The sequence below is a fragment of the Elephantulus edwardii genome, unplaced genomic scaffold, assembly GCF_000299155.1.
Source record: "Elephantulus edwardii isolate Elephantulus edwardi_28Jun2011 unplaced genomic scaffold, EleEdw1.0 scaffold00222, whole genome shotgun sequence".
Taxonomy (NCBI): Eukaryota; Metazoa; Chordata; class Mammalia; order Macroscelidea; family Macroscelididae; genus Elephantulus; species Elephantulus edwardii.
The window spans coordinates 2,678,449-2,701,710 of record NW_006399972.1 but is presented as its reverse complement, the minus strand read 5'-3'; the positions used below and the strand labels follow the sequence as shown (position 1 = coordinate 2,701,710).

At 39.5% G+C, this 23,262-nt stretch overlaps 1 protein-coding gene across 3 annotated transcripts in view; it reads left to right on the top strand.

Moving 5' to 3' along the window:
- Positions 1 to 16,500, top strand: part of LIMCH1 (LIM and calponin homology domains 1) — a 559,635-nt gene extending 543,135 nt beyond the window's left edge. For all 3 annotated transcript variants that reach the window (XM_006898180.1, XM_006898182.1, XM_006898181.1), the window contains 4 exons: positions 7 to 130; positions 5,114 to 5,222; positions 6,894 to 6,996; positions 16,475 to 16,500. In XM_006898180.1, the coding sequence (XP_006898242.1) occupies positions 7 to 130; positions 5,114 to 5,222; positions 6,894 to 6,996; positions 16,475 to 16,500 (362 nt within the window). The remainder of the gene's footprint in view (positions 1 to 6; positions 131 to 5,113; positions 5,223 to 6,893; positions 6,997 to 16,474) is intronic.
- Positions 16,501 to 23,262: the final 6,762 nt, after the last annotated feature.

The window sequence follows — 23,262 nt, the reverse complement described above, 5'->3', positions numbered from 1 at the left end:
CCTCAGATCCATCCTGGAATCAGCAGGTATTAAACCCACCTACGCACATTTCAGAAGATGTGAAGCCGAAAACCCTCTCACTGGATAAAAGCATCAACCATCAGATAGAGTCTCCTAGTGAAAGGCGGAAGTAAGTAGCCAAAACAGATGGAGGTGGAGTTCCTTCCTAAATTTATTAATTTAGGAGGGAAAAAAGACGAAAAAAAGTGTGATGACAAGATGTCAGCACCCTCTTTGTGCCTTCTCTTCTTCCTGGGAATTAAATATTCATCCTCCATTTCTTAACTTATAGAAAGAATCTTCAGGCCTGTTGTATTAATAATTTATTCGAGTTAAATGGCCTCAGAGCCTATTTGCAAAAGTTCTTTCGGTGGGGGGCGGGGGTGGTAATGTCATTATCTTACTATGTTTTCCTGTCAAGGTAGCTGTATTAGGCTATTGTTTAAATTCGTAAGAATTTTAACTTTCTTTTTTCACAATAATAATAGTTTCTATCATTTTTTCAAAGCCTTCCAGTATAACCAACAGTATATTAAAATATTTGCATACAGTTCTCTTTTTATATGTTAACTCACCAAACTCTCTAACTTTTTGAGGTTACTGTTCCCATTTTACAGGTGAATAGACACAGGCTCAGGAACATTAAATTACTTGCCCCAAAGTACCTGACTGGTTAAATAGACAAAATTAAAAGGAATCCACAGCTCTACAATAAGATCTGATTTGAGCCAAGGCTTTTCATAAGTGTCGCAAACGACTTGACGGCACATAACAACAACAACAACAACTTTTAAAAGAAAATATTTGTCATACTTTAACATATCAGAGCCAGGCTGTCTGGACTGAAATTTTGCCCCAGCCATCTACCTGCAATTTACACTTCATCTTCTTATCTGTAAAATGGGAATAATTACAATATCTTCTTCACAGGATGTCATACCTGGTGAAGAGTAACTCTTGTCTACAGTGTGGTCATAACAATGGTGATGGTGATGATAACTTGTTCGGGAGAGAATGAATATCCATTTTTGTCTTATTTTTTTAATACAGTGTTTGCACTCTTCCTCTTGTTATGTCCAGTGAATGTCATTTTTCTATGGCACATTAGGAACCTCAGTGGGTTAAGGATTGGGGCACAGACCATAAGGTGAACAGTCAAACCTACCAGGAACTCTGTGAGAGAAATATGAGGCCTTCTGCTCTCAAAAAGATTTACATCCATGAAAACCCTGTAGAACAGCTCCACCATGTCCCGCAGGGTCACTGGGTGTCTGAAACTACTAGAAGACAGTGGCTTTGGCTTGGTGGTAATATGATACTCAGAATTAGTTGTTGTTATGTGCTGTCGAGTTGGGACTGACTCATAGCTGACCCTCCGGTAGGTTTTCAGAGGTTGCAAATTGCATGAGAAGAGATTGCCCATCTTTCTTCCATGGAGCAGCTGGTGGATTTGAACAGTGTGTCTTTGGGTTGGCAGCACAACTCCTCACCACTAGGCCACCAGAGTATGAAAATAATCATCATTGTTATTAATGAATGCAATTGATTTTAACCTTTAAAAAATTTCTTTTTTTTAATCAGTGATATAGTTTAAGGTTTTCCATGAACATGCAAGAGAGGCTTGGTCAGCTAGGGTGTCGAGAGTTATGGTGAAGTCACAGTTGGAAGACAGTGATACTGTGTTCCCAGCTAAGTCTTCTCTTTTCCTCATGCATTTCTGTCTTGTACCCTTTTCTAAATGAGATGGATTTTCAAAAGCAAGAGAACTCATAGTTTAATTACAGGGCAGGATTCCTGGACATCTAAGAGAGCCTGACCAATGTTCTAGTATCCTCAGGCTTGTGGCTGTTTGGAGCTGTTGATGCTCATTTCACGGTGGTGGTTTAATGTTTTGAGCATCACCCCTCACATGCACCATGTTTGTTGATAAGAATGGAGACCACTCTCTGAAAAACACTTTGACTCCCTGCCATTTTATTCCACGCCAAGGGTTTGTCCCTGAATTTCTGCTCATATTCCCCTCTACACCCAATTCATAATCTTTAGTACTAACTCCTCATGTGGAAAAACAGGTGGCAATTCACAAAAAAAAAAAAAGAACATTTCAGCAGTTTTAACTCAGCTTTTAAAGCCCTAGCAAAATGGAGGTTGGAAAAATAGTCTGTCTTTATCACTTAACATTGCCAGCCTGGTTTTTATCTTATGTAACCAGCTAAGCAGTTATTATCTTTTTCCTTTAAAAAAAAGTTCTCATTAGGCCACTCTACAGACTTGTATTTGGTTGTCAAGGAAGATCAGTATTTCTTCCCTAAAGAGTCGTTTTGTGTGTTTGTTTGTTTGTTTTGTTTTTGTTTTTTTTTTTGTGGATCAATCTCTTATTGTGTCATAACTGTCATTTATTTTATTTTATTTTTTGTCACTCAGTCTTCTCTTATTGTGTCCTAATTATCATCTCCTTTGCAGGCCCCGCCCTCAAGAGAACTTCCAGGCTGGACATTTGTCCCCCTGCTCTCCCACGCCTCCTGGCCAGTCACCAAGCAGGTACAGGAGGTTAGGGACCTTCCTGAGGCTGCTAGGTTTTATTTCACTAGAACTTGTTAAGCATAATTGCAACTGAATGGTAGTTGTTATTATGTGCTGTTGAGTCAGCTGCACCTCATAGTGACCCTGTGAACAACAGGTCTGAACCTGGCCCTATCCTGTGCCCAAACTGTTGTTATTGTTGTTATGTGCCATCAAGTTGAATACAACTCACAGAGAGCCTATAAACAGCAGATCTGAACCCTGTCCTGTCCTGTGCCATCCTCTTCATCTCTGACATGCATAAGCCCATTGCTGCTGTCACTGTGTCAGTCTGTCTTGTTGATGACAGAAGAATAATTGATGCCCTTGAGCTGTGGTGTTGGAGAAGAGTACTGAATATCTCATGGACTGCCAAAAGAACAAGCTGATAGGTCTTGAGGAAAGTGCAGCCAGAGTACTTCTTGGAGGCAAGGAGGGCAAAAGAGACGAAGATCCTCAATGAGATTGGGAGGACAGTACAGGATAGGCCAGGGTTCAGGTCTGTTGTTCATAGAGTCATTATCGTTAGTATGTGACTCAACAGTACTAACAACAACAGCCACCACTTGCCAATTAATTTTGAAGGTTTTGTCCCTCTACACACCCCCACAAACACACAGAGGAGGAAAGAAAACATTTCCATCCACCTGCTGGCTTATCAGCCCACAAAGGAAAACAGCCACCTGTGTGGCGTTGTCATGGCTGTGGCCACAGGGTTTTAATTACATTGTGTGGGACCTGCAATCTAATAATAAAACCTCCCAGACACTCGCTGGGCTTCTCGTGTGGCGCCTCTCCCTCCAAGGCTGCTCAGCTTCGCTAGGCAGGATCTGCTGATTTCTCTTCCTGAGAACCAGGCGGAGGCTGAGAAGACAAACTTCGTCTTTCCCTCTTAGCCCACCCCAGCTCTCTAATGATTGCTTCTGGACATTAATTGGGCCCCGTGATATTCTTAAAAGCTGCCTGAATTTCCCTTCGCTGGAGAAACGAATTACTGAGTACTCTGAGGTTCTCTTTGCTTTAGAAATTTCATTTAACTACTGGATAAGAGGGAGATCCTAATAAATAGTTGGCTGAGGGCAACTCTTCCTCCCTCTTTTCTTTAGCCTCCCTTTCTATGCTGCTATTGCTCTGTAGCCCCTTGCCTTTCAAAGGATAGCACAGATTGCAAAGCCTTTGTTCCCCCCCCTGTTGTTCCAAGAGTATTTCAGGCAATAGGCAGCATTGCTATCTGATGCTTACTCTAGAAAAGCTGCTTTAAAAGGATGTCCACCTATTTTTAGATGGATTGTTGAGCAAGGCATCTTACGTGGTGTGAGCCTGTTGGGTGTGATTCTAGTCCATTGATTGGGTTTCATTCCATCAACTGGGGATATAGAGATCAGAGAGACATGATGCATACCTTCCAGGGGCTTGAAATGGAAAATGACAAGTACTCAGGTCATAGTCAGAAGCAGGAGTGGCATCCGCTTCCTAAATAACATGCTTCTGGAAATGCTATGATCTAGATAAATGTTGATAGTTACAGAAAGGCTTCAGGCCTTTTGTTCATAGCATCACCATGAGTCGTGCTCGACTTGATGGCAATCAACAACAACAGATCATAGACATATAGCATGTTTGGATGATAAGTGATAATCTAGATGACCAAGAGGTATTCTAATTCAGTCCCCTCATCCCAGAGGTCAAAAGGAAACCACCCAATGACTCCTTTCTATCAGATCGTTGGACTTGGGGCTAGAATAAGGGTTTGATCCTGTGGCTTAGGGTTTGCATCTCATCTTTCTGCGTGGTACCTGTTTTATGTATCACAGTTCTCTATATTAAGAGGGGGGGGGAGTTTGTATTCTTTACAAGTAAAAAGAAATCTCCTACTGGACTAGTGAACAGCCAAGAGAACAAACAGCTATGTTTTGGAGAGGGTGTAGCCAGAGTGCTCTCTGGAGGCAAGAATGATGAGACTTCTTCTCACATGCTTTGGGCATGTTGCTAGGAGGGGAAGACCCTCAACCAGGTGGATTGAAATGGTGACTGCTGCAGTGGACTCTTGTGTGTCAGGAAGTGTGAGGATGGCGCAGGACAGAGCAGGGTTCAGATCTTTTGTTCCCAGCGTCTCTATGAGTTGTACTCAACTCGACAGCAACTAACAGTAACAACAACTGGGCTAATGCAGTGATTATGAAAAAATGGAAAATTTGGTAAAACTATGAGCTTAATTATCTTTTAGGAGTTATGAAAATATACGTAAATACACATAATCATCTCCAGGTATTTGATCTCAGTGATTGAATAAGCTGCAACACAAACTTCTTGCCATAAATTGTGTCTGGGCTCACAAACATGCACACACTCCCACACTCCCACATGTTCACCCTGCAAACCCCATACCATGCTGAAATAGAGTTCTGTTGTGTTTAGTCTAGCCTTTGTCTGAAACCCACATATAATAATCAATTTCCTGTTAACGACAAGTTTTTATTTTTTTATTTGACCAACTAAACCTAAATTTTACTTTTTGCATATATGTATGTCTTCTTTCTCTTTAATCTAGGTCTATAAGTGGGAAGAAACTGTGTTCCTCCTGTAGCCTTCCTTTAGGTAAAGGAGCCGCTATGATCATCGAGACCCTTAATCTCTATTTTCATATCCAGTGCTTCCGGGTATGTACTTACCAGCCTTCTTGTTAAATATTTCATGATATCCTTTGGCACACTATCTTTAGATACTAGGAAACATTTCTTGGAAATCTTGAAGGCCTTTGCTTGTGAGATTCCCCCTAATGATTGTGTGGATGGAATGTTGACTTTAGAACAACAACATTGTGTGTTGCTCTAAGAAGTTGGCTTGTCATGGTGGCTGTTAGGTGCTGTCAAGTCAAATATGACTCACAGCGACCTTATGAACAACAGCTCTGAACCCTGTCCTATCCCGTGCCAGCCTCCCAATCTCTGACACACTGAACCCATGGCTGCAATCTCTGTCAATCCATCTAGTTAAGGATCTTCTTTTCCTACTTTGAATGTATGTTAAGTGAAAGTGAGGAAAATAACCTTGCAGAATTAATTTAATATCAGTAATCATTTTGAAAACAAGATTTATCAACATTATGAACATTTGTTACATATTCTATATAACACACATACTGGAATGAGACCAAAATTTGCCATACCCTCAGTTCTATTTTTGTTTTATAGAGAACAATTTCACCAAGCGAAACCAAATAGTTTCTCATTGTAAAATAACCTAGATGATATATATCCTAAATTATCTAGAAGGTTGATAAGGCTCCAGAAAAATAAATAAATATAAATAATATAAATATAAATATATTGTTATTGTTGTTATGTGCCATCAAGTTACTTGATTATATATATAGTTCTATTATAATACCAAGATGAAATGTTTTAACACCACATTTTGTTCTCAGAAACTTTACCAAAGCTAAAAATAATGAAGGTATTTAAGGATCTTTGCAGATTCTCAAGGTATAAGATTCTGGCATTCTTAGCTATCAAGGTTTTTACACTCTGTAATCATTCATTTCCTGGAGCTAATTTGATTCATCAAGGCACTTCTTTCTTTTATTGCCCACCTTTGTGAGATAACTACAGCTTGTAACATAATTTGCATATAACTGGCCCCTGGCCCCTGTGGCTTCAGGTCCTTGTCCTCTGTAAGAACTTTGCATCTAGACCAACTCTGACTGCAGCTGCTTCTGGTAGAACCAGATGCTGTATCTATCCCACCCTGTCCATCTGTACACAGGATGACGTGGCTTTAAAAAATGCCATTCCAGTGGATTTGTTACTCTGGGCAACGTTGCCTTCAATGTGAACATAGAAAGTGCAGTTACTGTCTAATAATTCTAGTAGAACTTGATGACGCTGCTAGAAAGCATCTAAAAGACTATTCACAAGTAAGTTTCAATTGAGAGTTTGGCCAAGTGTTTCTCTAAAATACAGAGGTTTTAGTCTTTTTTAAATGGTTCTCTTGCCCTGACAGAGAAGGCATTTAGAATAGAGGTTGAGAACATAGATTTTGGATTCAAGTTAGCTAAGCTCTCTGAACCAGTCTCCTCCTTTGTGTAGTGAAAGGAGTTGGGACAAAATCCTGTCAGTACATTGTTGCAAGTCAGCTCTTTGTGTAGAACCCAATCGTGAAACAGATGCTCAACAAATAGGTGATTGCAGAAACGGTTAGTGTTCTAGTTACTTAACCTATAACTAACTAAGCAATATTTTTCAAAATTCTTAAATAAGAATAGCATAAATTGTTAGGAAAAGAAAGAACTTCTTCTGTATCTTATTTCTTCTGTTCTTTTCCCCCTGTAGTGTGGAATTTGTAAAGGACAGCTCGGAGATGCAGTGAGTGGGACGGACGTTAGGATTCGAAATGGTCTTCTCAACTGTAATGATTGCTACATGCGGTCCAGAAGTAAGTACTTGAGATGCATGACGCAACCCCATGCTACCTTTTGGAGAACCAGATCCAGGAGTTCTGTGTCCTCTACATAGATAGTATTATCCTGAGGAAACTACTTCTTTAACACTTGGTCATGGTGGTAGTTGTTTTCTAGTCAACACTGGCCCACAGCAACTCCATCAGTCAAGAAAAGTTACTGCCCTGGAGTCAGAACCAACTCACAGCTGACCCTCTATCAGGTTGTCAGAGGTTATAATCACATGGGAGGAGATTGGCTGTCTTTCTTCCACAAAACCACTGGTGGACCTGAACCACTTACCTTTGAGATGGAAGAACAACTCCTTACACATTCGGCCACCAGAGTTCCCAAAAAGCCCCACTCTATTCTGGTTCATCCACGTGATTGTTGCCATCTGCCCCCATTGTTTTCATCACTGTGCCAACTCGTCTATCTCCCTTAGTGCTTGCTTGTCCTTTGTCAGCGCTCCATTTACCAACCACAATGCCCTCCTCCAGCAATTGGTCCCTTTGTTCTGGTGGCTTAGACATAAGGAGTCAACCCAAGGACACACAGTTTGAATCCACCAGCTGCTCTGCAGGTAGAAGACAGGCAGTCTCCTCCCATGCAGTTTACTGCCTCAGAAAGCCCACTGGACGGTCAGCTGTAAAATGGCTTGTGACTCAATGGTTCATAACAGCAACGGTATGTCCAAAATGAACAAGCTGAGGTCTCACCATCATTTCTAAGGAACAGCCTGGTTGTATTTTTCCCATGTTGCTATCCATAAGATTCTCATTGGCTGAATTTTGAAAACAGATTACCAGACCTTTTATCCCAGGCTGCCTTAAGTTTTGAAAACACTGGTAGCATAACTTACAGTGTCATTGTGCCATGCAAGCTACAACCGTTCAACAAGCTGACAGAATGTGCTAACATTTAGGAAAAGAAATTATCCAGAAATCACCCCCATTTATTACTTGTTTCTTACTGCAAGTGGCTACTACAGTGTACACATAACCTGTCCTTATAGAAGTGTATTAACACATGAGCAGATCAAAACTGCAAGCCACTTTTTAGACACTGTGAGAGCTTATCAGAGAGACCCTGGTGAAGTTAAAGGAAGATATAAATTTGTTGAGAGATATCTTTAGAAGACCAGTACCGTTTGGAATGATTTACCCGGGAAGAATGGTTCTGCTCTTGACTAGGTATCGCTCAAGGTCCAGTTCCTCGCTATCCACATCCTGATAGGCAGCCCGTCAACAAGATGAATGGACAAAGTGATTGTAACAATGGGCTCAAGAATATCTGAGATTGTGAGCATAGTGCAGGGTTGGTTAAGGTTCGGAGCTGTTGTTCACAGGGCAACTATGAGGCATAGTCCACTTGAAGGCACCCAAAAACATCAATAACAACATGGGGTTGGGGTTTTTTCCTACGAACTTAATTGAAAGTTCTTTGAGAGACAAAATGGTGGCTTCTGATTCTCTGAACCACAACTCAGGCTGACGTGGATCCCAAAGCTAGCCCTCCCTTCTCTCAGTTCTCCTGCTGCTGAAGATTCATGTTGATTTTAAGGCCACCAGGGGGTGCTGTTGCCCAGCTGCTGTTTGAAAATCTGAACAGTGCGTGGCCAGTGTGCTTGGATGCAGTAGAGGTTTTAATGCAAATTCCTAAGACAAAAACTCTTCTAAGAAGATTAAAAAAAAAAAAAAAGATAAGAATTTGAGATTTAACAAGAATATCTTGTTTCTATTTCTGAAAATAAGAAAATTATTTTTGAAAGTAAATTAAGGTTCTCCCATGGGAGAAGGAAAGCGATCTCCTTCCATGTGCTTATTGCCTCTGGAAACCCACCAGAGGGTCAGCCAGGGGCCGGTCCCAACTTGATGGTACACAATAACAACACGTAAAAGTTGCATCTTACAACATGGGTCCCTAAACTGTGCTTCAGCCCATTTACCCAATGCAACATGTCATTTCATATTTTTTTTTTGCTATTATTGTTTAATTTTCAAAACTGACTCAACAACACATAACATGAATGACTAAATCTATGAGACAAAAACTTTAAGAGTGAAGGCTAAATTTAAGAAGATATGTGATTTTACTATATTCAGAGAAATATGAGTCTGTCGTGATAAAATTATGAGAATGGAAATGAAATGACACTCAGCTTCTGAGGAATATCTGACTTTAGATCAAAACATGTGACTAGAAGTTAGATGCTACCAAACTGTTTAAACCACAAATGGATTTTTTGTTTGTTTGTTATTATTTGCATACACTAGTCGTCCACCAGCTTTGGTGGCCTAGTGGGTAAGGAGTTGCACTGCCAACTTCGAGAGAACTTCAAGAGGTTCTAAGCAGCAAAGAAAGATAGACAGCTTCCTCCTGTGTGATTTACAGCCTCTGAAAACCCACTGGAGGGGGGAGGGACAGCTGTGAGTTGGTTCTGACTCAATGGTTCAGATGAATAACAGTAATCCCTCAGAGTTGAGCTACAAGTCTAAATTTAGGCTCTCAAGCTGTTCCAATCCACTGGCACCTTTCTCCATGGGAAAAAAGATGAGCACTCTCCTTGTATGCAGTTTACACGCTCCCTAAAACCTGCTGAAGGGTCAGCTATGAGTCGGTTCTGACCCAACAGCAATGAGTTGAAAATGAGAGAAAGGAAAACTAAAAACCTTATCTCTCAGGTTTCAAAATTGTGTTTTCCTGTCTTCTGTATGCGAAGCATTTTGATGAAGCAGCCGCATGTGATACATAGAACCAGAAGAGGGCACTGTTAGGCTGAAGGAGAGCCATTGAGACAAACTGGACTCCTTTCATAAATTAAAGTGCTGGAAGAATGCCAACAAGAACAAACCCGAGCCCACCTCTAGGTGACAGTGACCTCTTTTGATCTAGATTTTTCTCTCTTCACTTGAGAAGTTGTGTGAGTCATTATGATTTCTTTTGGAAATTGGCTTTTCCCATCTAGGTCATGAATCTCTTACCTCTGTTTTTATTCCAAATCTTAAGACAAAAATCATAGGCAACATTCTCACAAGATTAAAAAAAAAAGGCGACAATTTGAATTTAGTCTATGCCTATTTTTTTTTTATATTTTAGTACAATATTTTGTTAGGATTTTTTTAGAATACAAAGAAACACAAAGAAGTAAAAAGGCCCAAATACCTCTGACTAAATAACCTCTATAGAAATTCAAAAGAATGAGTGATTAAAAGTTATAAATGATATCTTATCTCAGCTACAGTTTGTAATGGGCTTCTAAGCAAAAGGTTGGTGGTTCAGATCTACCCAGTGACTAGAGAAGACCCTACCAAACTATTCCCAAAAAGAGATAGAAAGCTCAGAATGGCCACTGCTATCAAGCTGGTTTTGGCCGGCTGACTGATGGCCTTTAAACAGCTGAAACATGGTGCTTTTTGGTGAGAAGCACAACACACTACACACTACACACTCTGGTACCTGTAAAGGTGACTACTGAGAAAGTCTGGGGCAGTTCTACTGTGTCACACACAGGGCTGCCATGATTTGGGAGTCAAGCTGATGGAAGCCAACAACAATAACAAATCCTACAAAGTCAGAAAATGCATTGAAGAGTTCAGAAAGGTACCAAATGGCAAGGGAAAATTTCCAGGTAACCACAGCAATACCTTTCTAATAATGTCATGGGACAAGGGCAGAATGTCTGTGTGTATGTATGCACGTAACCATGGTGTGTGTGTGTGTGTGTGTGTGTGTGTGTGTGTCACATTTGCCTGCCCATGTGTACTCTCACAAAGCGATCATTTACTCCTGATGCTCTGCACTTTGTTTTTGTCATTGATGTCATTAACTGAGTAATGTATCTTGGGTGATTTTTCCATTTTAAACACACTCTTGCTAGTCATTTATTTCAGTGACTACATGCAATCCCATTGTAACTCATTCTTGATGGACGGGTGCTTTTGTTGTTTCCAGCTGAGGTTTTTAAATTTTTTTAAATTCATTCATTGTTGTACATTTTCTTCCCTCCTCTTTCCCCCTCTCCCAGTCCACTTCGCAATGCACCTATTGTTTCAGATTGTTGTCATACATATAATGCCTAATCATATATTCCTTGCAGACATTTCTTTTCCTCATCTGTTCCAGTGAATTTCTCATTAACTAGCCACTCTTTTCCCTATTCTGTTTCTAGTTGTGTTGTTGTTGTTTTAATTGAAAAACTGTTCCTGTGAACATTGTGCACGTATTTGATGAATATTTGCAAGCATCTCTATATGGTAGATTCTGAGCTGTAGAAAAGGAATCCTGGTGGTACTGAGGTTAAGTTCTCTTACGCTAACTGAAAAGTCTGCAGTTCAAACCCAGCAGCCTTTCTGTTGGAGAAAAAGGAGGAGTTCTGTTTTTCTCTGTAGGGTCACTTTGAATTGAAATTCATTCAACAGCATCCAATTTAGGTAGATGAATTTCTGACTTTTAAAAGGGGTAATTTACTTCAAAAATTTTCACATTATTGTTTGTTGTTGTGTATCTTTGCATTGGAACTGACCCATAGCTGGCCCTCCAGTGGATTTTCAGAAGCAGTCGTAAATCGCTTAAAAGGAGATTGTGATTGCCCGTAATTAACCTAAGACATTTGCTCCCTCCCCTTCCATTGTACATTTAAAAAAAAAAACCAACACAAAACCCTCCCCCCACATTCATATCAGCTCTGGATATCAGCAAGGAGGCCTGGTAGTGCAGGGGCTAAGTGCTTGGCTGCTTGCTGAAAGGTACATGGTTTAAACCCACCAACTGATCTGTAGGAGAAAGAAGCAAAAGTCCTCTTCCTTAAAGGTTACAGCCTTATGCAGTATTTGTCCTTATGAGAATGAATAGAAGGACATATCGATGTGGATAAAAGTCTAAAAGGGGAAGAGGATGGGGTAGAAGGTGGGAAAGGGTGGAAATCACTTGGGATAACAGAGTTTGGGACAGGATGGTGAAGGAATGAGGGAAGTTCCAGTGGGGACCTGACATAATGGGCATAGGTCCATGGTGATTAATTTTATAAAACACAATGTGCATAAGTGATAATTTCAAACACAATGTGACTATAGGAATATGTGAAACTGGAATGTACATGAATGGTATGTTGTCGTTATGTGCCGTCGAGTCGCCTGCAACTCATAGCGACCCTATGTACAACAGCCCTAAACTCTGCTCTGTCCTGTGCCAATCACACAGTCTCAAACACACCCATTCTTATTACCCCAGTCACTGAATCAATCCACCTCATAGAGGGCATTCCCCTTCTGTGCTGTTCCTCCACCCTCCCAAGCATTATGTCCCTCTCCAAGAGCCTGTCCCTCCTTGCAACATGTCCAAAGTGTGTCAGACGGAGCCTTAGAATCCTTGCCTCCAAGGAGCAGCCCGGTTTGACCCTTTCCAGGATGAATCTGTTTGTTTTCCCAGCAGTCCATGGTACCCTCAATACTCTTCTCCAGCACCACACCTCAAAGGCATCAATTCTCCTTCTATCCTCCTTGGTCATTGTCCAACTTTCTGATGCATAACAAGTAATTGCAAAGACCATGGCCTGTATCAGATGCACCTGAGTCTCCAGAGAGACACCATTACTCTTCAGCACTCTGGAGAGGTCTCTAACAGCAGACTTTCCCATGGCAATACGTCTTCTAATTTCCTGGCTGTTGGTGCTGATAGTGCTGACCGTAGAGTCAAGCAAACTGAAGCTGTGAACAATCTCGATCTCTTCACCATCTGTCCTGATGTTGCCAATTGGCCCAGTGGTAAGAATCTTTGTCTTCTTGACATTGAGCCTCAATTCATATTGGAGGCTGCAGTCCTTGACCCTCTGCAGAAAGTGCTTTAGGTCCTCCTCAGTTTCAGCAAGCAGGGTTGTATCATCTGCATAACGCAGATTGTTGATAGACCTTCCACCAATCTTGACCCCACACTTCTCATAGAGCCCAGCCTCCTGGATAATCTTTTCTGCATACAGGTTGAAAAGGTATGGAGATAGGATACATCCCTGGCCTACGCCCTTCCCAATTTTGAACCATGCAGTGTTCCCTTGCTCTGTTCTGACACCTGCTTCCTGGTCCAAGTATAGATTTCACATTAGAACGATCAAGTGTTCTGGGAATGGTATAATGTATATAAATTTTGTATGTAAACCAGTATAAAATAAAAATAACTTGGAGAGGGAAAAAATTATTACAGCCTTAGAAACCTGCTGGGCTGGTTATTTCCAATTCACTATTCACTGAGTTGCCATTTAGTTAAAAGCAAGTCATAGCTGACCCTCTGTTGGGTTTCCAAGTTTGCAAATCTCACAGAAGATTACCGACCTTTCTCTTATAGAGCTGATGGTGGATTCAAACCAATAGGAGGGTGTGAATTGTATTTAATGAAGAACCCCTCTCCCTACTTCCTCCCCTTTTACAACTAATTTGCCCTTTGGGTTAGCACTGCAACTCTGTGGAACTATGCTGAGTAGGGCAGATAAAAAAAAATTCATTGTTTTGATTGATTTGCATTTGTTTGAGGAATCTGTATATTTTCATACATTTCTTTATCATCTACATCTCTACAGGGCTTCCTGGCCTCAGAGGAAACACCTGGCATAGAAAATTCCATAAGGCAGCTTTACGCTGTCACAAAGGGTCACCAGGAGTTGAAAATCAACTGGCGACTAACTATATCCTGTACCCATTTTCCCATTAGCAGCTGCTTTGTACATTCTTTTTGAATTAAAGATATTCACTGATCATCGTGTTTGTAACATTTTGCAACTTCTATTGATCTTTTCACTTCCTGATTTTTCATGCAAAAAGATGTTCACTTTAGAGTGTAGATAATGAAATACACCATTATTTTTCCTTTTGAATTCTGGATTTTGTGCCCTGGAAAAAGTTAGATTAATTTTACCATTCCAAGAGTGTCATTTAGCTGAGGTTTCCCCTAGATATTATGTCTGGTTTCTAATGAAAATATACGTGAGTAAAAAAGGAGATAAATGTCCAGCTTCTTTTTGTCCCCCAATTAGATCCTAATGTGAATGACATTCATTGAATAATCCCTCCTGTTTTGTTTTTCACCATTTTAAAATGCCACCTTTGTCATAAACTAAGTTCTCATGCATAGTTGTGTCTATTCCTGGAGATTTTGAGCATGTTTTGTTAGCCAGTATCTATATTCATTATTACAGCTTCATGTTTTAATTTGGAATAATAATGGTCACCATCTCAAACATTAATTTTTCCAAAATTTTCCTCATTTTTAATCTCATGATTATTATTACTACACATAAACATTAATGTTAGTATAATTCGTTTATTTTAGTATAATTTTAGGCTCTATTTTAACTAATTAAGGACATGGCAAAAACAATGACTATCATATCTGAGAAAATGGCTCATTTTTCAGCGATGCCATAAGAAATAAATATACTTGAAAAATGGAAGAGTAGAGGGAATTACAATTGCCTAGAGAAATGTAAATACATTTATTTAGTTGAGTATATTGTAGCTGCAAAAAAAGAGACCGAAGTGGCAGGAATAGCTCAAAATCATTCCTTTTCTTTTCTCTGAGTTCAGAAGACAGGAGATGGATGGATGTGAGGGGTGGTTTACATCATAGGCATTCTAAGTGAGACAAAATAATTTTATTTTGTGGAATAAAACCTGACTATATAATCCTGTTTTCTCCAAGTAACTAGTCACATTTAAATGATTTTTTTTTTCTTCTTAGAGGGGAAAAATAGCATAACAGCATATTAAAATGCCATTCCTAAAAGCAATGTACACAGTTTGTAAGTTCCTATGTAAATGGGAGTGGAAGTGCAAAACAAATTATCTGTCACAAATCAAACCGTCACATGCTTAACTTGTGATTTTGGGCTCGGGTGTTGGATGGCTCTGATTTCGTACATGGTGTCCTGTTCTATCATTCAGTCTTGTGAAATGCATTTAACACAAACTCCCTGGGGTCTTTTCCAAAGTTACAATTGCCTCATCACAGCTCTGGTGCCTAAAAACCTTTTAAAAGTTCTGGCAAGAAACATGGAGCCCAAACCATGCTCCCTAGACAAGTAAAATAACAGACGACCTCTTATTCCCCCCCCCCCCAGTTAAATTTGAACTTTTGAAAAAAGAATGACTGTGTCTTAAAATATGGTAAGCTCTTTATTTGGTCCAAATTTGCCCCAAATATTGCATGGCATATTGCTGTGGCTCTTGGGTTACTTTATTTGTGTACTAAAGAATGAGAAATTGACCCAACCGGCATCATCCTTATTATTATTGCTAAGCTCGGGCCCATTGTTACAGCCTCTGTGTAAATCCATCTTTTCAAAACATCCCTCTTTTTCACTAACCCTCTATCATGCACGGTATCCTTCTCCAGGGATTGGCCTTTCAGAATAACATGCCCAAAATATGTGAGATAAAGTCTTCCCATTCTCATTTCTGAGGAACATTTTGGCTGAACTTTTATGACATATTTTTTTCTCCTTTTGGGCATCCATGGTTTATTCAGTACTCTTCACCAGTACCATAATTCAAAGACATTAATTCTTTGTTCTTCCCCATTCAAACTTTCACATACTTACACTAATGCTAAACAATGATTCATTGTTTATTTAAAATTCAAATTTTGCTGGGTATTCTGTATTTTCATCTGTTAAACCTACTGTTGTTGTTGAGTACCATAGAGTCTTAGAGTCAGAACAGACCCCTCGCTGACTCACTGGCAGGTTTTCAGAGGCAGGTAATCCACACAAGAGGAGATTGCCCATCCTTCTCCCATGGAGCAGCTGGTGGCTTTGAGCCACGTGGCTTTAAGATTTCGGCACAGCCTTTTACCATTAGCAATTCTATTTCTAGATCATGGGTAGAATCCTTCGGTTAGAGTGCCTTTATTCTTAGAAAACCAACACTGGAAAATCCTGGATTAAAAGAGTTTATTTTCATGCTTATTTGCCCCAGAAGACAAGATGGAAAGCTCAGTGAAAGTTCACTTGGTTCAGGGTGAAATCCAGATCATTTCTAATCAAACCTTATACCCATATGACTCTCTGCGGGGTCTTGTCACACAGATCTGGGATAGAGCTCATGATTCTGGATTTCTAACAGCTCCCAGATGATGCCAATATTGTATGCGTTTGGTTCACGCTTTGAGTAGACAAGTCTTCTCCCTCTAGGGGGAAGAGACCTCATGCTGAGAAAGGGAGAGGGTCAGAGAAACAGAAGACAACCCTCAACAAGATGAATGGCTCTAACAGTGGTCTCGAGTGTATCAGACATTGTGAAAATAGCACAGGATAGGGCAAGGTTCAGATCTGTTGTTCATTTGAATCATAGTTGACTCAATAGCACCTAGCAACAACAACACAGGAGAAGAGTCAGAGGTAATCACTAATCTAGGAAGTTTCAAAACATCTAAAACAAGACATATTGCCTACTTTCACCAAATGTGGCTCTGTTTTCTTTATCACAGGTGCTGGTCAACCTACAACACTGTGATGTGGTTTGCAAGCTTCCAGACCATTCACCACTTGTTTATTGAGGGTGTCCCTGGCCATCGCCTAACAAAACCCCAAGTTTTGGGGCTTTCCAACATTCATCTAATTTCAGAAAGGCTGTCGTAAAAGATGGTATCTGTTCTTTTTGTAGCACCATGTTCATGTTTTACTCTTTTTTTTTTTGCATTTGCACATATATAAAAAAGGAATGTGGAATTTGTAATGATCCTGAAAAGTTCAAAAAAGAGTCCTAGCATGGCCAAGAAAGCTTATGGTTTAAAACGTGTTCTTCTCTTCTTTGGGACTTGATGAGATAAATGATGCAATAAATCTGTTTTGTGTTAGCATTTCTAGGAATGAAACATTTTGCGTTTACAGAATCGAGCTGCAGAAAGTGCGAGACATGCCAATTTGAGACATGCAGTCCTCTAAGTTAGAAAGGAGCTTCATAGTAATGCATTTTCTAAACTAAACACCACAGCAAGCTCTCTGAGCTGTAACTTGTTTTTCAATGCAAAGACACTAGTCTGACAATATATACTGTACTCCAGAAACATTTCTTTTGCTTACCTTTTGAGGATAGAAGCTATACCAATAAGTTATTGTACCATTAGGGTTAGATTTTTGTGTACCTTGAAAGTTATGTCATTGATCCAGGCTGTTCCATCAAATGAAGAGAACCCTTGCAGCATCGGCTAGACGTGCACCCAAGGAGGATTACCAGAGGGTAGGAAAACAGAGGGGAATCCAGTTGTCACTTCCAAAGTTCTTACAAAAATCTGTGAAGACGTTTAATCTGCAAAAAGAGTGGTGGGCCATCACTTTGTATGGTTTGTTTTACTTCTGTCACTAGAGTGGGGGTCCTCATTGAAAAAGAAGAACTCATCTAAAAAGATCCACCATTAGGCACGACCACGTCTCACATTGCCTGAAGGTCTTCCTTGAGGACCTGAAGCTCAGGTGTCTGAAAGCATAAATCCATCCTACTAGAATCCACAATGGCATGAAGAGGTGAAAAGTCACTGGTGTGTGATTAGCAAGATCCCACTGCTCAAATTGTCCCCAGCCCACTGAAATGGACATGCACTCACCTCCAATCTCCATCACTATCTCTCTTCACCATCAAGAGTTCAAGACCCTGCGCGTGGACAAGTTTAGTGAACTCTTATCGAGGGCTTGTTTGTTTTCTGCCTAGTGTGATGAGTTTCAGCTGGCCAAGAAAGGAATCGTGTTATTTAAAAGCATCGCATTTTCAATCTTCAGGCTGTTTTCTTTAAGACTGGGAAAGGGGGAACTATTTATTCTGCCTTAAAAAGATGGCAAACAAGTGAAGATTACATTATGTGAATGTAGACTGTGGAGATACTCCTAATAGGTTTCACGTAGTCATAAAAGGAGACCAAGTAGATGTTTTTCTGTTTATGTAAGCAATAATTTTTCCCCCCTGTGTCTTAACTGATGGCTAGCAATTATTTATTTACATGCTAGATGGTTCTTTGCATGCAGGTTCCATATAAGTGCAGAAATTTCCTCAGACAACTGGTGGTATTTTGACCATATTGTCATTTGGACGAGCTGTCGTTAGATTGGAATTTACACATTATTTCATTAAAAATTGTGCCTTAGAAAATGCAAAGCTGTTGCACAGTCAGTGATGAATTATGGACGCAGTACATTAAAGAGAGATGAAGTCATTTCCAAGTTCCCAGGACTTCTTACGGAAGAATTTGCTCTTTTACAGGAAAAAAAAATTAAAAATTTAAAAAAATGAGGAAAAAAAAGTTTTGAAAATGTACAGATTAAGTCCAATATTTTGATTAACCACCTGCATGTTTTATTAAACATTTTTGATAATGTGGATGTTTACACTTTGCATGCTGTTATCTTAGCAGACTACTTTACCACAAATAATGCACAAAATATGTACAATAAAGTCATTCATAACCAATTTTTATAGAATACTTTTTACATGTGGAGCCCCATCCGTTATGTAAGGAATATATGACTATTGCACATTCTCTGCTGGTTTCACAGACCCATTTATACATATTTCTTAGTGAGGCTCATTGTACATGTATTGAAACTAGAATCGAGTCAAGAAAAATAAAGCCCCATTCTCCAACTGCAAAATGTGCTTTCCCGTAATGAACACTAGTCACCAGCACAGAATAATCTCCAATGTTTTCTAAATTCTAATTGCCAACTGTTTCTATTTCTATTTGATTTATATTTCATTTGGAGTCTGTTACATGGCAGCTTCAGCAGACTAGATCTTGTTTTTCCCAATGCAGCATAATGAGAATGATCTATTTCTTTTCAAATGATCTTTGAGATCCCAGGGGGGAAAAATGCTCTGCTCTGTTGAGCTATAATGTAAATGTGTTTGTTTAAAAGAAGAGGAGGAGGCAACTGAGTGATTTATTGTCCCTGAGAAAGTATATCTGATTTTCCCCCTTACACACCCAACGCTAATCCCCTCTCTTTCTTAAGAAAACATGAGAAATGCTTTGTTTTTCATTAGGAAACTTTTATGACATTTCTTCATTCTTTCTCCATAGTGTTATTAATGCAATACCTACTATACTTATCTATATGCAGTGTAAGATTTAATGAACTGAAAGATCCACCTCCTGTGTAAGTCCGTCCAAAAGATATTATTGTTATGGGTGGGCCAGCGTTCTCTATCATTTACACTAACCTTCATTTACAATATTTATTCTAAAATGCCTCTCAGAAATAGTAAAAAAAAAATAAAAATAAAAAGTTGTCTAAAATGCAACAGCTTTTATAGTAAATGTACATTTATAAATAAAATACTCAAATCAACACTGTATTGCATTTATTGGGTGGGGGCATAGGGTAAGTGAAAGCATCAATTGCCCTATTGGGACAAAGGAGAAAGAGCTTGTCCCAGGAGCGTTTGATCCAAAGTTGTATGGTCAGTTGATGCCAGCGGGTTTGTGTGTATTGAAGGTTAGTTTTGCAGGGAAAATCAAATGTTGTTGGCTGGTTGTCGGGGTAAATGAAGAATCACTTCAAGAGTTTTTTTAAAAAATAGAACACCAGTGAAACAGAGGAAGACCCTCTATGAGCTAAATTGACACACTGACTGGAACAAAAGGCTTGAGCATAGCAGAGATCGTAGGATGGTGCGGGATAGAACCAGTGCTCCAGCCTGCTGTTCACAAGATCTACAGTTAACGCCAAAGCACCTAAAACCAACAAAAACAAGCATTGAAGGCGACAGCTATGATTGAGCACTAACAAAAGACAGTGTCGATCCCTCCAAAAGAAGAACTTGCTGAACTACTTCTGAAAAAGCCACCCTCTGTCATCAGATTAGTTCCAGTTCATAGTAATTCTCCCTGGATTTCAGAGGCTATAAATCTTTTATTTAAATAAAATTTTTTATTATATACTGGTTTACTTACAAGGTTAGTATACATTGTTTTTCACACTGGATATTTCTCATTTCCTTTACCCATCCCTCCCTCCACCCATCAAGTTGGGCAACCCTGATTAACCACCACACTCCACCCCCGCCCATCCTCACCCCTCTGCTCCCACCCTTAGAGGCTATAAGTCTTTGAGAGTGGAGATTGTCCATCTTTGTCCCAGAGTGCCTGGTGAACTCGAACCACCAAATTTTTGGTCAGCAGTCCAACACATTATGCACTCTGCTACCAGGGCTCCTCATAGCTGTTGAAAACCCTGTGGTGTCCATTTCACAGAAACTATAATTTTATTCGGAGTTTTTTGTGTTGTTTTTTAAAAAATTTTACTAGTTTTAACGAACATTTACAGAGATTTTGGATTTCCATTCATTCATTGTTGCACTTTTTTTCTCTATCCCCTGCCCCCCATTCACTCCTCTCTTTGAAAAGCAAAAGATAAACTTCTTCTTAGTATACAATCCCCCCACCCCACCCCTGCCCCGAATGCACTCCACTATGCAACCTTAATTCTGGATTCCTGTAATAATCATAATACCCTCTCATATATCACTTTTAAACTGTTCTCTCCCTCATCTGTTTCAATTCAGTATACATATTTTTTTTTCTTTTTAAAGTTTCTAGAGATGAGACCCACACTAAACAGAGGAGACCAAGTAAATAAGGGTGGAAATTGCCTGAAACATCAAAATGATAGACAGTTCCTAGTACTAGAACAAGGCAAGCCCCTTAAATCCCTATATCCTGACTCTTTTCTGTAGGACTGTCCTCAGTCTGTGTATAATGTATTTCACTGAGGGCCATTTCTTCAGTCATTAAACAGTTTGTCAAGCAATGCCATTGAACATAGCGCTTTCTAAACACACATGTATTTTACTTTGTATATTATTTGTACATTAGCTCTGGCAGCTTCGTGGTAAAGAGTTGCACTGCCAGCCCACACAGTTCTAACTAAGGGCACACAGTTCTAACCCACTAGTTGCTCCACAAGAGAACAATCATTTCTTATGCCATTTACTGCCTCTGAAAACCCATTGAAGGCTATGAGTCAGTTCCAACTTGACAGTACATAACAACAATCTATTTGTAAATGGTGATAACAGCAAATTCCTTAAATTCCTCACTCAAACATCTAATATTCTAATTGTTAGGTGTGATCGAGTCAAGCGCAACTTATAATAACCCTATGAACAAAAGATCTGAACCTAGTCCTATCCTGTGCCATCCTCACACTTCCTGATATACAAGAGCCCATTGCAGCAGTCACCGTGTCAATCCACCTGGTTGAGGTTCTTACTCTCCTTTGCCAATCCTCCACCCTTCCCAACATCATGTCCCTCTCCAAGGAATAGCACCTCCTAGCAATATGTCCAAAATGTGAGGCAAAGCCTCATCATTCTTGCCCCCGAAGAGCACTCTGGCTGTACCCTTTCCAAGACATATCTGTTCATTTTCTTGATCATCCATGGAAAGTTCAGTGCTCTTTTCCAACACTACAGCTCAAAGGCATCAATTCTTTTTCTGTCATCCTTATTCATTGTCTAGGTCTCAAATGCATAGCTAGTAATTAGAAAGACAATATCCTGAATCAGATGCACTTTAGTCCTCAAACTGACATCACTACTCCTCAGTAATTTGGAAAGGTCCCTAACTGCAGGTTTTCCCAATGTAATATGTCTCCTTATTTACTGATTGTGCATAACAAGGATGTTACTTGCAGATCCAAGCAAGAAGAAACTGTTGACAATTTCAATCTCTTCTCCATCCATCATGACATTGCCTATTGGTCCAGTGGTAAGAATCCTTGTTTTCTTGATACTGAGACACAATCCATAGTGAAGGCTGCATTCCTTGATCCTCTGCAGCTAGTGCTTCAAATCCTCATTTTCACCAAGTAAGGTTATGTCATTTGCAAAACACAGGTTATTGATTAGTCTCCCTCCAATCCTGTTGCCACATTCCTCTTCATAAAGTTGAGCTTTGGATAATTTGCTCAGCATATAGATTGATCAGGTATGGAGATAGAATACATCCCTGATGAACTCCCTTCCCAATTCCAAACCATGCATACAATTAAAAATATTCCAATTACTACCATGTATTTCTACATTTTTGCCAAATTTCATAGGCAGTATTTCACAGGCAAAATTTCATAGGCTGTTTATTCCACAGAAAGAAGAGTTCTTTTTAAAGGGAATTTTAGTAGCTACCAGAGTGAGTTAATAAACCTATTGTTATTTAAATAAAAATCTATTCATCTAGAATGCATTCCAAAACAAAACAAACCCCTTATTTTAACATGATATCTGCAAAGAATGTCTTTATTAAAAGCAAACATTCTACCTTAAATATGTTAAACTGACTGACTTTCTTTAGGATCTAAGGACTTAATTTTAGGGTCAAATCTAAACCACACAAAAAACCAATACATCTCTGTTCTCAGACAATACCAAACTCAGTACTTACACAGTAAAATGGCTAAATAAGAAGAGACTGGAAAGTGACGTTACTCTTATGCACTGCAGTGGATGACATGCCCCCCAGGCAAACTGGTGGGGAAAAAAAATACATCTGAAAAGGAGGTAGCTACTTAGTTCCATCCAGTTGTTTCATGTAAAATTTACAGAGGTGGGGTATTTTGTTGTTGTTTGGGTTTTGTTGATGCTGGAAGATTATCTTTCAATACAATGCAGAGCAAGATTGTGAAGCTCTACAGAATTCATCTGCAAGTGTAATTTTGTTCTGAAGCCACAAGTTTGCAACCTGTCCCTAAGTCTTCTGTTTGCTTTCCTATCAACTCTTACTAGCTTGCTATGCTGTAAGTAATTCCATTTGCTAAACATTCAGGATTTCAATTATTTGCTTTCTAGACTGTCCTGAGTTATGCAGAGAAAGAAGATAATTGAGTTATTAATCAGCAAGTGCTTTTGCTACAACTAGTCTCATTTTTATTGTGATGTCATCAAAGACTATTATTTTCCAAATACCCATATTCAGTGCTATGCTTGATACTGGCAAACCAGGCTCTTAAGAGAGTCATTCTAATAAAAAAAAAAACGATATCATCTCACCCCAGTAAAAACAGCAAAATTTAACAGAACAGCAAGCAATAAATGCTGGCAAGGTTGTGGAGAAACTGGAACCCTTATGCACTGTTGGTGGAAGTGTAAAATGGTGCAACCACTGTGGAAGGCAGTGTGGTACTTTCTCAAAAAGTTGCAAATAGAGATACCATTTGATATAGAGATTACAGCAATTCCACTACCGGGAATATACCCTAAAGAAACCATAATTTCCACCCAAGCAGATAT